The 16,111-nt window shown below is 30.2% G+C and overlaps 1 protein-coding gene across 1 annotated transcript; it reads left to right on the top strand.

The window, feature by feature from the left end:
• The first annotated feature begins 2,010 nt into the window (after positions 1–2,010).
• On the top strand, positions 2,011–4,266 carry LOC106767189 (anthocyanidin reductase ((2S)-flavan-3-ol-forming)). Its single transcript, XM_014652028.2, has 6 exons — positions 2,011–2,180; positions 2,422–2,588; positions 2,706–2,906; positions 3,170–3,329; positions 3,455–3,668; positions 3,741–4,266. The coding sequence occupies exons 1-6, from the start codon at positions 2,054–2,056 to the stop codon at positions 3,883–3,885; spliced, it is 1,014 nt and encodes a 337-aa protein (XP_014507514.1). The 5' UTR covers positions 2,011–2,053; the 3' UTR covers positions 3,886–4,266.
• Positions 4,267–16,111: the final 11,845 nt, after the last annotated feature.

The raw sequence follows: 16,111 nt of genomic DNA, 5'->3' as shown, positions 1-16,111 counted from the left end.
TCTTTAACGGTAATAAATGTTTCATTTAATTGACATTAATTTTTTAAAATAAAACGTAAAGAAATATGACAAAAAAAAATTACATATAAATATACTTTTTAGCTAAATAAATGTTATTATTATATGTATATAATATTTACACATATAATAATTAAAGGCATATAATCTTTTATTAATTGTTAGAGGTTTTGTATGGCTTACATATGTATTTCTTCTTTTTAATAGATATATAAGCACACTAATTAATATATAGAATTAAAGTAATATATAAAGAGTTAATATGATAATACTTAACTATATATAAAAAGTTATTATAGTTAACTTTATTATATTATACTAAAAAAGACTGATTTACTTTTACTAAAAAGTTCTGATCTACTTTTATTAAAAAGTTCGGTATATATTATTTTATGGTTCAGTAGTTAATTATGGGAACGGTATCTACTTTTTTCTCTTCTCTAATTTCCGTTCAACTGCTTCGTCTTGTAAAAAAAAATTATTTAATAATAAAATATTAATAAAAGAAACTGTTCACATAAAAAATTAATAATTAATTTTTTAAGACAAATTTTTTTATCACAAATTTTTATATATTTTTATCAATAAATATATATTACTTTTTAAATAATTTTATTTTAAGTAATAAAAGTAAAATATTTTTTTAAAATTTAATTTTATTAAATGATTAAGTAATAGAAATCATAAAAGAAAAAAAGACTATAAAAAAAATAATACTTTAAATATATTATATTATTTAACATATTATTAAATATGTAAATTATAAAAAAACTTGTAATGATATTAAAATATGTGTAATATAGCAAAACTTGTAATAATATCAATATTATTATTTTTAAATGATAGTATTTTACAGACTAAAACTAAAATATTTTTTATAACATTAAATTTTATTAAATGACTATATAATGAAATATCATAAAAAAATAATAATATAGCAAAAATAATTAATATTATAGAAATATCAAATGACAAAAAAATTAACAAACATTTATTAAGAGTAACTTTTTTAGTATCATTTTTTATTATATTTTAATAATTAATAATATTAGTTTAATTTTTACAAAATAAAATATAAATAATAAATAATTGATTAATAAAAAAAAATTATGAGGCAACAAAACAAATATAAATAAAAAATTATTTTAAAATAAAATAAGTAGATAAAAAGATAAAATAAATTATGTACACATATAAAACAAAAAAATATAAATAAAAAATTAAAAAATAAAATAAATATAAAAGTAAAATAATATTCATGACAAAATAAATATAAATAAAAAAATAAAAAATAAAATAAAATAAAATAAATAAATAAAAAATAAAATAATTTCCATACACATATAATAATAAAAGAAATATAAATAAAATAGAAAATAATAATATCAAATAATTAAAAAAATAATTTGTAAGACACTTATGAATAAAATAAAATAAATTTCAATTAAAAAGAACATGTATTGTATTCAGTTTAAAAACTAGTATAATTCAGTTTAAAATTAATACAATTCACTTTAAAATTAGTACAATTCTATTTAAAATTAATATAGTTAGTAGTTTAGTTCAATTTATATTGTAGTTTAGTACAATTTAGTACTGTCCAGTTCAATCCAGTTTGATAAAACAAAAAACAGTTCAGTTTAGTTTGTTTGAACTATTTTATAGTTCAATTTGTCTGAATTATTTTATAGTTCAATTTTGACAAACTAGTTTTTAGTTCAGTACAAATTTTAATAATATAGTCCACTTCAATTTTGTTTGTCCATCCCTATATTTATTATCATGATCCAAAATTTTAGGTTAGGGGTGGTTTAGTTGTGTGACAGTAGATGAAAATGTTCTTGTCTCCAAGACATGTCGTGTTGTAGTCGTTGGTGAGAATAAACCACACGTGCTCACCTACAACTTACACTAGAGACATAACAGTATTTCGGGTTTAGTAACTGAAACATTATTATTATTTAAGCTCCTTCTCTCCTTATATGTAATATAAAAAACTTTCCTGGTGTAAGTTTCATCCTTTGAGTGTGAAATCATGGCCAGTGTCAAGAAAATTGAAAGGAAGGTATGTGTGATAGGTGGAACCGGATTTATTGCCTCTTGCTTGATAAAGCAATTGCTTCAGAAGGGTTATGCTGTCAACACCACTGTCAGAGATTCAGGTTGCTGTCTCTATCTCAAATGTCTCATTGTAAGATTGTTTATACACTAATTTATACATTGGCTTACCAGGTATAGTTTTGAACGGTGTCCATCAGTTATAATAAATTTATCTAAAAAAGGATACTTTAACACAGATTTTTTTTTCAAAAAATACAAAAATTCACTTGTTTATAACTATTTTACTACCAAATGAATATAAAAGTGTGTCCTCTCATTACTTAACTTAGTGTTTTGGTGCAGATAATACTAAGAAAATAAATCACCTTTTAGCTCTGCAAAGTTTGGGCGAACTGAACATATTTGGAGCAGATTTAACAAGTGAAAAGGATTTTGATGCCCCTATAGCAGGCTGTGAACTTGTCTTTCAGCTTGCTACGCCTGTGAACTTTGCTTCTGAAGACCCTGAGGTAGATTTCACACCAAACAAGAAACTGCATTATAGATTTTACAACCAAATGCTTTTACATTTACATGTGTGTCCAAGAAAAAGACTAATGAGAAATTCTTTTGCAATTAATATTCAGAACGACATGATCAAGCCTGCAATATCAGGAGTGTTGAATGTGTTGAAAGCATGTGCTCGAGCAGAAGGTGTCAAACGAGTCATCTTAACATCTTCAACAGCTGCTGTAACCATAAACCCTGTCAAGGAGACAGGTCTGGTTATGGACGAAAGCAACTGGACTGATGTTGAGTTCTTGAGCACTGCAAAACCACCCACATGGGTAAAATTCAAACTTTTTTCTCCACCTATCTGGATCAGCTTTTGCCTAATTAGTTTGAAATGAAATTGATTTCCAAGTTAAGTACTTTAGTGATTTTTGTTAGATTATTTTAGTTCAAAAGCAGCTCATTAGAACTCAATATAATAACAGTTTCTATCGGACTAAAAAGCTACTTACAGCTGTTTTCAATTCAGACTCTTTTTAGCATAGGACAAAACGTGTGAATATTTACCTATAATTATGTTAATAATCCAAACATGTAGGGTTATCCTGTCTCCAAAGCACTGGCAGAGAAAGCTGCATGGAAATTTGCTGAAGAGAATCACATGGATCTCATCACTGTGATACCAACTCTCACAAATGGACCTTCTCTCACTCCAGACATCCCATCAAGTGTTGGCCTAGCCACATCTCTCATAACAGGTTCAAAATATGCACAACCTACTGGTTTAAGGACATTCTAGACCAGTTATAAGTTTGTACTTTTATAGGACCATAGCATATACATGTTTCAAATGTTTCAATGTCATTTTTCTTGTACCTTGCAGGCAATGATTTCCTCATAAACACCTTGAAAGGAATGCAGTTTATATCAGGTTCAATATCCATCACTCATGTGGAGGATATTTGCCGAGCACATATATTTGTGGCTGAGAAAGAATCAGCTTCTGGTCGTTACATTGTCTCTGCTCACAATACTAGTGTTCCTGAGCTTGCAAAGTTTCTTAGCACACGTTACCCTCAGTACAAAGTTCCAACTGAGTAAGCTTATACATGCATTTTCTTTCTCATTCAAGGAATCCCTTTCCTTCATCACGGATTTTCTTTTTGCAGATTTGATGATTGTCCCTCCAAGGCAAAGCTAATAATCTCTTCTGAAAAGCTTGTGAAAGAAGGATTCAATTTCAAGTATGGGATTGAAGAAATTTATGATCAGACTTTGGAGTACTTAAAGAGCAAAGGGGCTCTCAAGAACTGAATTCGGAAATTGTTGTGCTTGTTATGAGTAGCAGTTTGCCAATAATAATTATAATAATAACCAAACTCTCCGCTACTTAATTACCACCTTGTTAAATTACAAGCTATGATAAGTGTTATTAGATTCAATATCGTTTGGCTTGTGTTCAATGCCGTTCGGTCACTAACTATGTTCGGCTTTCATCTGTTAGTGACCGGTCGATCGTGTACATATGTTGTGTTAAGTTTTCAGTTTGGCCTTAAACTGTCCTTCGACCTTTAAATGTTGTTTTCAGTTCTTCTGCCTTAAACTGTCTATTACAATTGCTTTGTTCGGCTATATAGCCTGTCTTTGTGTAATTTGAAATGGTGTAAGCTGAGTATTTTTGCTCTCTTGTTTTTACACTCTTGTTCTTTCTATTTTGCTTTTGGTTTTTTTTTTGTTCTCTTTTCACACTTGGACCCAACAATAAGAGAGCTCATTGTGCTTGTTCAAATTTTATGTTAGTGTTTATACTAAGCACTGAGAATAAGTGATTTCACATTAAGCTTTTTTGTAATATAAATTATCTTTATTTTTGAAAGGAATTAAATAAAAAACCAGACTTAAATATATAAATTAGTTTTAGTTTAAATAAAAATAATTTAAATTATTTTTTTTACTTATTTTCTTGTAAAAATGTTCAATTAAGGACCTAAACAATATATTTTGTATTAAATAGTTCATCCAAATATTTCTAATACAAAAAGTAAGACTAAACCCTTGGACCAACTAACCTTTGTCACAAAATAATCAATGTTAGTTGTTAGAATTGTTAAGTGACGTATATTATTTAAATGTGTTAAGATTATTATATGAATAATTAAAATTATAAAATAATATATTAATATTAAGTTTACGACTAAAGACATAATTGTCATAAAATTTTATGGTATTGATAGCCTAAAATAATATTCTGATTTGAAGATGAACCAAATTAGAATTATAAAAATCTAAAATGTGATTAATCTTGGTTATATAATAGGTTATGATCTTCATTTGTAGATAATGTAACATAAGTACTATATTAGGATTTTGTTTCCTCTTCATCCCATCACGAGAGAAAACAAAAGTGATACTAAGACCTTTTACATTTAGAAGATCATATATTTGATGTTGTTGATTCAATTATCTACATCACTCTCAATGGAAAATTTAGGTACACTTCCACATTCTATTTTCATCATGAATTAGTGTTTGCGTTCACATGATTATGCTATGTATTTTGGATCTATATGGATAAAAACATGTGGTTAGATACAATTATTATTTGATAGAAATTTCCTTCATTGTTTCTTCTTACATTTCATACTATATTTTTGTTACACGATAATTAATGTCACCACAAAAATCTCCCCTCATAAATTGCCCTACTAGAAATCAAAATCATGGTTTTAACTCTGATACCAATTATTAGATCAATTGCGTACTACTCGATTAAAAGTAACAACGGATACTAAGAACACTTTACTTAAGAAGGTAGTAGTCCAAGCATCATAATTTGATTATGACTTCATCCCCCTAGATTTTATAATGGGACAATTGATATCAAAACCAACAACTTGATATGCTTAACATTTATATTTGAATATACAGGACCATAATGAACTTAAGTTGGTGTCACAAGTGGCGAAAGATGAATAAATAAGAGGTCTCACACCATTGCATAAGGGTTGCACTTATAGTAAGTGGGTTGCTACCACTTAGCACAACCAATTATGAGACAATCGACAAGGGTTTGTTGTGTTAGTTTGTAAACAAGTCAAGATTAGTTTTCTGTTTGTTTTACAGAATCAGTTTTTTCTAACTGATAAACACGCTTGTATATAAATTGTTTTCATCATAGTTTTAATAATACAATATACACTTTATTCATTTTCCCTTCTCAATTCTCCAATAGAATTGGTATCTAGAGTCAGGTTATCAAGGACATGTGGTGCTTTAGAAATCACGATCATAGTGTGGCTGGTCAAACTGGTTGAAGCAAAGAAGGTTGTCAAGGTTTGAGTTCTTGATCAAGACCTAGTGTTTGAAGCATGGCGGGAAGTGATGATCCAACAACATAGAGAAGAACTAGAACAAATGGAGCACACTTGTGAGAGTGTTGTTCAGATTTCAAGATGTAAGTGATGTTGTTGAAGGCAATGGGCTAGAGCTTGATCTTGGCGCTTCAGAAGATCAAAAAGTTGTAGTCATGAGGAAAGACAATAAGGCATTGTTCATAATTCATCAATGTGTTGATGATGCTCTTTTTGAGAAGATTCAGAATGCAATTATTGCTAGAGAAGCCTAGAGTATTTTGGTACGATGCCATGCGGGAGGAGAAAAAATAAAAAAGGTGAAGCTCTAGACCCTTAGGAGACAGTACGAGCTACTGCAGATGGAAAACTATGATAAGGTTGGTGAATACTTTAACAAGATTTTGACCATCACAAATCAAATGAAAGGATGCAGAGAGCCTATCAATGATCTTATGATTATTGAGAATATCATGAGATTGTTACCACAGAAATTTGATTACATAGTGGTTGCAATAGAAGAATCAAGAGACCTTTCAAAATTGAAGATTGAGGAACTTCAAAGTTCCTTGGAAGCACATGAGATGAGGTTACTTTATAGAAATCCTATCAAGAAAGATGAACAAGTCCTTAAGGCACATCATTCTACGAATGATGTGAAAAATAAGTTCAAGAACTGGAAAGGGAAACGCACAAAAGGGAGTTGGAAGGCTGATAAAGTCAAAGATGATCAAGAAGACAAACCTGTATCAGTGGAGAAGAGTGGCAGATCAAAAAAGAATTACCAAAAGAAGGATAAAATAAGTGTAGAATGGTTTAATTGTCACAAGTATGGACACTACTCTTGTGAGTGCTATGCTGATAAGGGAAAGTAGAGAAATGTCAAGGAAAAGAGGCATACATTGTACAAGAAGACTCTGATTCTAAACCTCTGACTCTGATGGTGACCACTTTTGCAGAAAGTTCTAATTCTCAAGTTAACTTGTGGTATTTAGATATAGGATGTTCAAATCATATGACATGCCACAAAGAATGGTTAATCAATTTTGATGAAACAAAGAAGAGCAAAGTGAAGTTTACTGATGATAGCATTTTGAAGGTAAAAGGAATGAGAGATGTTGTTATTAAGAGGAAGAATGGCTCGTGTGCTGTTATAACTAATGTGTTATTTGTCCCTACTATGAAATGTAATCTATTAAGCATTGGTTAATTGGTTCAAAGAGGATTTACAACAATGATGGAGGTTTCAATAGAGTTGGACTGTTTGTTGAAAACAAGAATATGATCTTGAGAAGCAAGATCTCCCAGAACAGGACGTTCTAAATCAATATGGAAGCAATGGAGAATTTTCAATGCTTGTCTACGGTGAAAGTTAAAGATGAAAACTGGTTGTGGCATTTGAGCTATGGCCACTTGAACTTCAGAAGCTTGCAAACTTGACATGAAGAAAATGGTTATTGGGTTACTTAACATCTGTGTGCCAGAAAAAGTGTGTGAAACTTGCTTGGCTGGAAAGCAGACAAGAAGATCCTTTAGATATTTTGTTTGTAGCTATTAGTATCCCATCAACTCCAGAAATCACTAAGTCTGGATACTTTCTCACCTCCAAACCCTCCACCTTCTTCTATCATTTCTAATTATGACTGTGTTGTTTTTCAATTTAATTGTGTTGTGTTATGTTTGTATTGATATTAGATATATTATTTTTATCTTATTTTTATTTTTATTTTTTATATTTAATTATTTTATTATTATATCTTATTTGTATTTTAGACTTAGTATATATTTCTTCTATAATAAATAAAGTATTTTATGTGTATCTTTAACATAAAAGAGATTAATCTTATAAATAAATAATATTATATTCAATATGGTATCAGAGCAGGTTGTTTGAATTTCTTTTATATTATCATTGATGTCAGTGATGGCCAATGATTGTCGATCGTCTTAAAAATTTTGTCTTTGAACAGTTGTGTCTGAGTACCTTAGTTCTACTTTCCAAATTTTAGTTACCTTTGTCCATCGTCATTCTCCATGAAAAGGAGTTTGTTTCTAGGTGTTTTGGTGAATAAAGGAGACCATTCTTTTGAAGAGACGGATCTTCCACCATCGTTGTTTGTCATCGATCCACTGTCATTTCCATCGTTTGCTGTGAGGAGGAACCTATTTTATGTGGTCCAATCTAGTTCCTATAGTCTAATGTGTCCACCACTATAGGCCTCATCCGTTACTGATAGCAATTTAAGCCTTGTAGTTTATTGTTGTCTACCACTACAGGCCACCATCCGTTGTTGATAGCAATCTCTTCTATCATAGTTTGTCGCTTTCAACCATTGCTAGTCGTTGTCCACTACTAATGGCATCTAGAGCCTAAGGTTCTTTAAAACAAAATTGTCGCCTCTATCATTGCACCCACTGTTGTTGTTGACGATGACACTATTGTTTATTGTTGATGTAGGAGCTTCAATTTTGATCGGCGACCACACAATTTTAATCATCTCAACCAAGCGACCATTGTGCTATCAACGATGCCTTCATCAGAGCTTCTATGCGCTCTTAGTGCCTTTCAGAATTGTGGATCTACTCCCTTTTCTGTCGTGCGTGGTGGCACGTCCCGTCTCCTCTCAAACAGCGATTTAGGTCGTCAAGGTCGCTCTTTTTCCACTTTCAAGTACGTTGATTGGATAATCTTGGATTTTTTAAGGTTTCTCTCTCTTGTTCATCCAAGACTTCTTCTACTATTGTTTCTTTTGACCTCTCTTCTATCACTGGTGCGTTTGACCCTTTCATGTATATTTTTTTTTCTCTAGTGACAAAGATGACTTTTGTTAGTTTACTTACAACCATGGTGGCTCCTCAACAATGGTTTATTTATCCATTAGATGTCAATAATGCATTCTTCAATTTGCAAGAAGAGAATTATATAAAGCAACCTTTTAGATTTTTTGCTCAAGGAGAGTCTTTTGGATTGATATTTCGTTTTCTATGTCGTATTCGCAAATCATTAAAAATTTGGTGCCACTCAAGTATAGAAATAGATATTTTCATTAAGTCTTTGTTGATTATATTAGGAACAAACTTGATATATACGATTTGTACGCACTAGCTTGAGAGGGAGTGTTTGATATATTATCATCGACTTATTTTTATCTTTTATCTTTAGTTAGCCTGTTATTATTCCTTATTTGTATTTTGAGCTTAGCCTATATTTCTTCGAATACCTTGTGTGTATATTCAACATAAAGGAGATTAATCTCATACATAGTTCTACTATATTCAACAATCTTCTTACACATGTTCAAGTTTTCTATTATATAAAATTTAAAACAATGTATAATACATAGTATTACCAGATATGTATATTTGGGCACAAATAGTACCTACCTATTATCTGACCCACTAGATATCCGCATAAAAAAAGAAAAACTCAATTTTTCTTCAATCCGATATCTGTTACATACTTGTGAATATTTATATATATTATTTTATGAGTTTTTAAATGAGACCCAAATTAAATTACAAGAAATAAAAATTAGAGAAAGGAACAAAACTATAATTAAGTCTTGAAATAATTGTTTGAGTGACAATAATCTCAACAAAAAAAAACTAGTTTCAGGCATTAAATAGTACAATTTTGAAAGAGAAGATAAATTTGAAAGGAGTGCAAATGTCACAAATATATGTAGGTATGATATATGTGAACATGTGACTTTTCAATTCCTATACCATCTAATGAATGAGTTTGATGGAGAAGCCCAACCATCTATTTGTATCTCTCCAATTTCTATACAATCTAATAAATGTTTTGATGGGGGAAGGGCAAGGGTCTATATTCATCTCATAAATAACTCTAATAACATTTATATGTAAATATTACAATAATATAATTTTTCATTTCTATCAAGATAATACCTCAACAAAAAATTAAACCTGGATAAAAATATAATTTTAATTCTTTAACGGGAAGCGAATACCTACAATACGGATAATGAGTGAGTATTAAATTACTCGCTACCCATTGATACCAACTATCTATAACAAATTTTATCCACATAGACAAATATTTTTGCATTCCTACTTTAATAAATATTTCATTTAATTGACATTAATTTTTTAAAATAAAACGTAAAGAAATATGACAAAAAAAAATCATTACATATAAATATACTTTTTAGCTAAATGAATGTTATTATTATATGTATATAATCTTTAGACACATATAATAATTAAAGGCATATAATTTTTTTTATTAATTGTTAGAAGGTTTTGTATCGGTTACATATGTATTTCTTCTTTTTAATATGATAATACTTAACTATATTTATTATCATGATCCAAAATTTTAGGTTAAGGGTGGTTTAGTTCTGATAGATTTTTGGTATCTTGGTTTGGTAACATACGGTATGGTATGGTAAGTGAAGACCTAGACTACGACTCCCATTGTATTACTTGAAGCAATTCATGTAGTATTGCTTTATAGGAAGACCTACCTTTGGATTTTAATGGTTGTTGATCGTAATTCCAAGGAAGTGACCCTTGGCCTACTCCATCCACGTTACGTTGCATTCTGAAAACCTTCACTTTTTTACTCTCATCCAATCTTTATTAATCCTTTTACACAACACTATTTCACATCTTTGAATGAGCACAACCTATCATCTTCTAAAGTCTTTCCATTAATACTAATGATACATGAATAAAAATTATATATAATAGTTGAAACTATTTTCTACCAAAAATATTAAGATAGTAAGTTTATAAGTTTTTTTTTTATATATTATTCAACTTTCTCAATTTTATTTAATATAAAATTCAAATTCACTTATATTCTTAGGAGTATTAACGTAAAGAATAATTCTTATTGAGAAAATATAGAATGACAGACTTTTTTATGGAAGCATAACCTCACAATTTGAATGATATTATAGGACTTTTTCTCTCCAATTCTCCAATTATACAAAAACTAAGAATACAAATAATGTAGTAATCTTATAGGCCTTTTTTTTATAGTAGTAGTTATGTCTTTGCATTCATTATCTTCATGATTTTATAGATGCTCAGTTATATAATGATTATTGTAGAGAAATTTTCATCATGATTTTATAGATGCTCAGTTATATAATGATTATTGTAGAGAAATTTTCATCGCAATATTGCTAAATTTTGATATTATTTCCTTTCAATTTCTATGTTAATAATTATTACTTGATTTAAATAGTATGGCTTTACTTGTGTCTTTTTATGGACACATCATATATTTTTTATACTTGTTGCCTAAGATAAAAGTGGGCGTAATATATCATATCATAATTTGTATGTTCCTTTTTGTTTTATGTGATATGTTCACATATCACATACTTTTGTTCACATATCATAAATTATGTATGAAGATAGTCATTACAAATATTCATTCAAATGGAATAAGTTTATTTGTAGAGATTTGTGCTTTAAATGTTATTTGCATTATATCTTTTTACCATTTTTATCATATTAAATATTTTATTTTTTGAATTAGTTTGAGAGTCGGTTGTTCTTTCTTGTTCTACTTTATGCTTTGATTGTCCAATTTTCTTCAAGAACGCAATCCACTCTGATGAGTTATTTTATTACGAGAGATCAAGGTTATTTTACCTGAACATCAATCATATATAGGGCTTGTGGCAGCTAGGCACATTGATTAATCATTAATGCAGTATATTTTTAGACAATCAAACCCATTAATAATTGCTAATATACTTGCTAACTGTCCATAAATGACCATTAACTTCGACCGGTATATTTCATATAGTACATAAGTCCCCCAAGCCCAAGCAAGCTATTTATTGAAAGAGGTGCGCAGGGATTATTATGAGCTTAAGAGAGGTCACTTAAGTTGTATTTAGGGAGTCTATTTTGGATGCACTTTAAGTCTTCATTCCTTTCTGTACCAAGCGACATACTCTAGGAGTTCTCTTTGGAACTTTTTCCTAGGTTGAGTGGTAGACACTAGGAGTTCTCTTTGGAACCTTTTCCTAGGTTGAGCAGTAGACGCTAGGAATTCTCTTTAAAACTTTTTCCTGTGCAAGATATTTTCATTCACAAAAATATGCGTTAAACAAAATATTCAATATTTTATTTTTATAGTGAGAAGACATTAGAACTTGACAAGGTTGAACTTTGGTGGTCCAACTACTGCTGGAAGCTCTTTTAGAAAATTTTCCTATGTTGATAGGAGTTCTTTTTAGAACTTTTTCCCATGTTGAGCGACGACTGATGGAAGTTCTTTTTAGAACATTTTTCTATGTTGATAGGAGTTCTTTTTAGAACTTTTTCCCATGTTAAGCGGCAACTGATGGGAGTTCTTTTTAGAACTTTTTCCTACGTTGATAGGAGTTCTTTTTAGAACTTTTTCCCATGTTGAGCGGCGACTGATTAGAGCTCTTTTTAGAACGTTTTCCTTTGTTGATAGAAGTTGTTTTTAGAACATTTTTCCACGTTGAGCGGCGATTGATGGAAGTTCTTTTTATAACTTTTTCCTATGTTGATAGGAGTTTTTTCAAAACTTTTTCCCATGTTGAGCGGCGACTGATGAGAGTTCTTTTTAGAACTTTTTCCTATATTGATAGGAATTCTTTTTAGAATTTTTTCCCATGTTGAACGACGATTGATGGGAGTTCTTTTTAGAACTTTTTCCTATGTTGATAGGAATTCTTTTTAAAACTTTTTCCCATGTTGAGCGCCGACTTATGGGAGTTCTTTTTAGAACTTTTTCCTATATTGATAGGAGTTATTTTTAGAACTTTTTTTTCAATGTTGAGTGGTGACTAATGAGAGTTCTTTTTAGAACTTTTTCCTATGTTGATAGGAGTTTTTTTAGAACCTTTTCCCATGTTGAGCAGTATACGCTAGGATCCTTTTATCTGCACTAAAGAAAAATAACAATTTGAATTTGAACTTGTTAGAAATAGTATTGTCAATCAGAGGCACTAGCAAATAAAACAAGTCAGGCTACGACTGATAGGAGTTCCTTTTGGAACTTTTTCCTATGTTGATCAGAGGCACTAGAAATTCTTTTTGGAACTTTTTCTCTAGGTCGATCAATAGATGCTAGGAGTTCTCTTTGGAACATTTTCCTACGCAAGATATTTTCATTCAAAAAAATATGCGTTAAATAAAATATTCAACATTTTATTTTTATAATGAGATGGCATTAGAACCTGATAAGGTTGAATGTTGGTGGTCCAATCGACCAAGTGGTAAGGGACTGAACCTTCCTGTGCATAATATTTTTACTCACAAAAATATGCGTTAAATAAAATATTCAACATTTTACTTTTATAATGAGAAGCTAATAAAACCTAATAAGGTTGAACGTTGGTGGTCCAATTGACCAAATGGTAAGAGATTGGACCTTCCTGTACAAGATATTTTTACTCACAAAAATATGCGTTAAATTTTCAACATTTTATATTTATAATGAGAAGCCACTAAAACCTGATAAGGTTGAACGTTGGTGGTCCAATCAACCAAGCGGAAAGGGACTAAACCTTCATGTAGGATATTTTTACTCACAAAAATGTGTAAAATAAAATATTCAACATTTTATTTTTATAATGAGATGACATTAGAACTTGTTGAACGTTGATGGTCCAATCGACCAAGCGGTAAGGGACTGAACCTTCGTGAAAGTTCTCAAAAACAAAAGACATGCCTTTAGAAATTAGGCTTAATACCATTATTGGTCCCAATTTTCGGCATCTTTGTTCGAAATAGTCCTAATTTTTTTTTTAAATTTTCAATGTAGTCCTAAACATCGTAATTTATGTTCAATTCAGTCTTTTTTGCAAACTCCGTTTAAATCGTTAACGACCAAATGTCCAGCTATGCAATCAGTGAATGACATGTCATTTAACTGCTGACGTGGAGACTTTAGACTTATTGCCCCCTGTTTGACCAGATGGACGTGACCAATGAGGCCTTAACATCAATCTAAAGTGTTTATGGACAATTTCCTACCTTAAAACCTCAAAAATCTCAACTTATAGACCTAAAAGCAAATCTGCCACTTAAGACACACTTTGGACCAGTTTAGGGGCTCAAGCAAGTCACATTTGACTTACTAAAACTATTCCAACAGACCAATGGCACACAAAACCCCAATTGTTCATTTTCACTGCTGCACTTCCTCAAAATGACTCAAAACAAGCATGATTCACTTAGATTTTTATGTAATCACTCTTATAACCAATTACTCCCACCTAATATGATCAATTACAGTTTTGCACATAATCCAATTCAGTTCACAATCATCATTTCACAATTTCACAATTTCACAATTTCACAATCAAGCAGTCAAATTACATATAACTCAATCTACTCAAAAACCTAAATATAGTTCAATCATCACCATAACATAAAATTCATCACACATACATGCCAACTAATAATTAAAGCAATAATCTAGCTCCCCTTACCTCTAATCGACAACACCGCTCAACGGAACCCTAACAGATGCTTGCTCCGCAAGGCAACTCTAAAAAACTCTACAAATCACCAATTAAAACCTTAGAACCTAATTTGAGCTAGAAATGGAAGAGAAAACAACTAGGTACATGCAAACCGAAATCGTTGCATGATCACAACCAAGAACGTACGAAGAAAAAGGAGAAACGACTTGTCGACTTAAAATAAGAATTGATCGGTATAGATTATAGCCCTCGACATCAAGATCGTCTAAACACTTCCTGATCGTCGAACAAATGAACCAATTGTGAAAAAAGTTAGAGAGATGTGAGAAAAAGGAAAGGAAACAATGTTTTAGAAAGATAGAATGTATTTAAAAAATGAATCGAACTTTAAAATTTTTTATTTATATTATAAAATTATTTTAAAAATAAAAATGTTTGTCTCATTATTTTAATACACCTATCTACTCTAATATTTTATTTTTAGTTCCTTACATTTTCCATTTGTAATAGTGACAAAATTGTATTGCCATATATTGTAATAAATATATAAATTAATTTACTTTTCAGTCAATTAATAATTTTATATTTTTAAATCATTGTTAAGTTCAATAAAAAATAATATTTTTTTTTTAATATAACATAAAAAGTGATTTGATAAATAATTTAAAAATAAAAGTAACTAAACATAAAAATATTAGAAGCCAATGTTACTTAAAAATAACAAGTAAAAATGGCAGCAAGTTAATAATTTTGTTAACAAAAGAAATTAATCAAATCAAAGAAATTCTTTTAGTAAGAAATTAAAAAAATTATACATGAAAAAAAAATCTTACGTATAAATTATAAACTCAATAAAAATAAATTTGCATTTGCAATTCACCATTCATATTAAATTTTAGGGTTAAATATGCTTTTAGTCCATGAAGTTTCACTGATTTTTGGTTTTAGTCCCTGCATGAAACATTGATGGCATTTGGTCCTCCTAGTATAAAAACATATATGTTTAGTCCTTAATTTTGGACGGCGTTAATTTTTTGGTGAGATGGCTAACGGCACTGCCACGTCTCACTGTGCACTCTTTGCCACGTAATTTTTTTTTTAACATTTGAATTACTTTTTTTGGTTTTGCATCTGGCACTATCCCTTGTGCTTCCTCCGCAACCCCTTTCCCCTCCCTCATCTGAAAACAACTTTTACACAAAACCATGCCCAACAACCACAGATCCATCCCCATCGACCACAAATCTCAAAGAAACAAACACAACGGTTCATGATGTAACGATTAAAGCCGGTCATAATTACTATTTCCTTCAAAATAAAAACCATTTCACAAACAACACCCAGATCGATCCATTGAAAAAGACCCAGATTAAGTTTTCTTGAAAAAATAACTAGTGAAACATCAGAAAAACCAAAAATCTAACAATAGTCCATCTCGCATCCACAAAGAAGTCAGAAAATAAAAGAAAAAACAAAAATTTCTCACACCCAATGGAAGAAATCGAAATCCAACACAGCCCGATTGAAATCCAGCTACCCAACAACCAATAAAGGGAGAACAAAGAGGCCAGATGTTTCAGACCAATAACCAATCCTCCTAATTCCACTGCCTATCACATTAATTACTTCATACGATGAATGCACCAAGTTTCCAAGTTTCCATCTTGTCCAAACATCATTTCCCCTGTTAGACCGCTTTTGTTCACCTTTAAAATTCTTTTAAGCAGCTTCTCACCGTCAAGA

Source organism: Vigna radiata, chromosome 7 (genome assembly GCF_000741045.1).
Source record: "Vigna radiata var. radiata cultivar VC1973A chromosome 7, Vradiata_ver6, whole genome shotgun sequence".
Taxonomy (NCBI): Eukaryota; Viridiplantae; Streptophyta; class Magnoliopsida; order Fabales; family Fabaceae; genus Vigna; species Vigna radiata.
Note: the sequence above shows the minus strand (reverse complement) of the source record. Positions and strands in the feature narration are given on the sequence as shown.

Bases quoted from the DNA above. Each gene is read 5' to 3' on its own strand.
- LOC106767189 (XM_014652028.2), top strand. From the start codon at position 2,054: ATGGCCAGTGTCAAGAAAATTGAAAGGAAGGTATGTGTGATAGGTGGA. The intron at 2,589-2,705 runs GTAGATTTCACA...ATTAATATTCAG, and splicing joins TTGCTTCTGAAGACCCTGAG to AACGACATGATCAAGCCTGC. The intron at 2,907-3,169 runs GTAAAATTCAAA...CCAAACATGTAG, and splicing joins CTGCAAAACCACCCACATGG to GGTTATCCTGTCTCCAAAGC.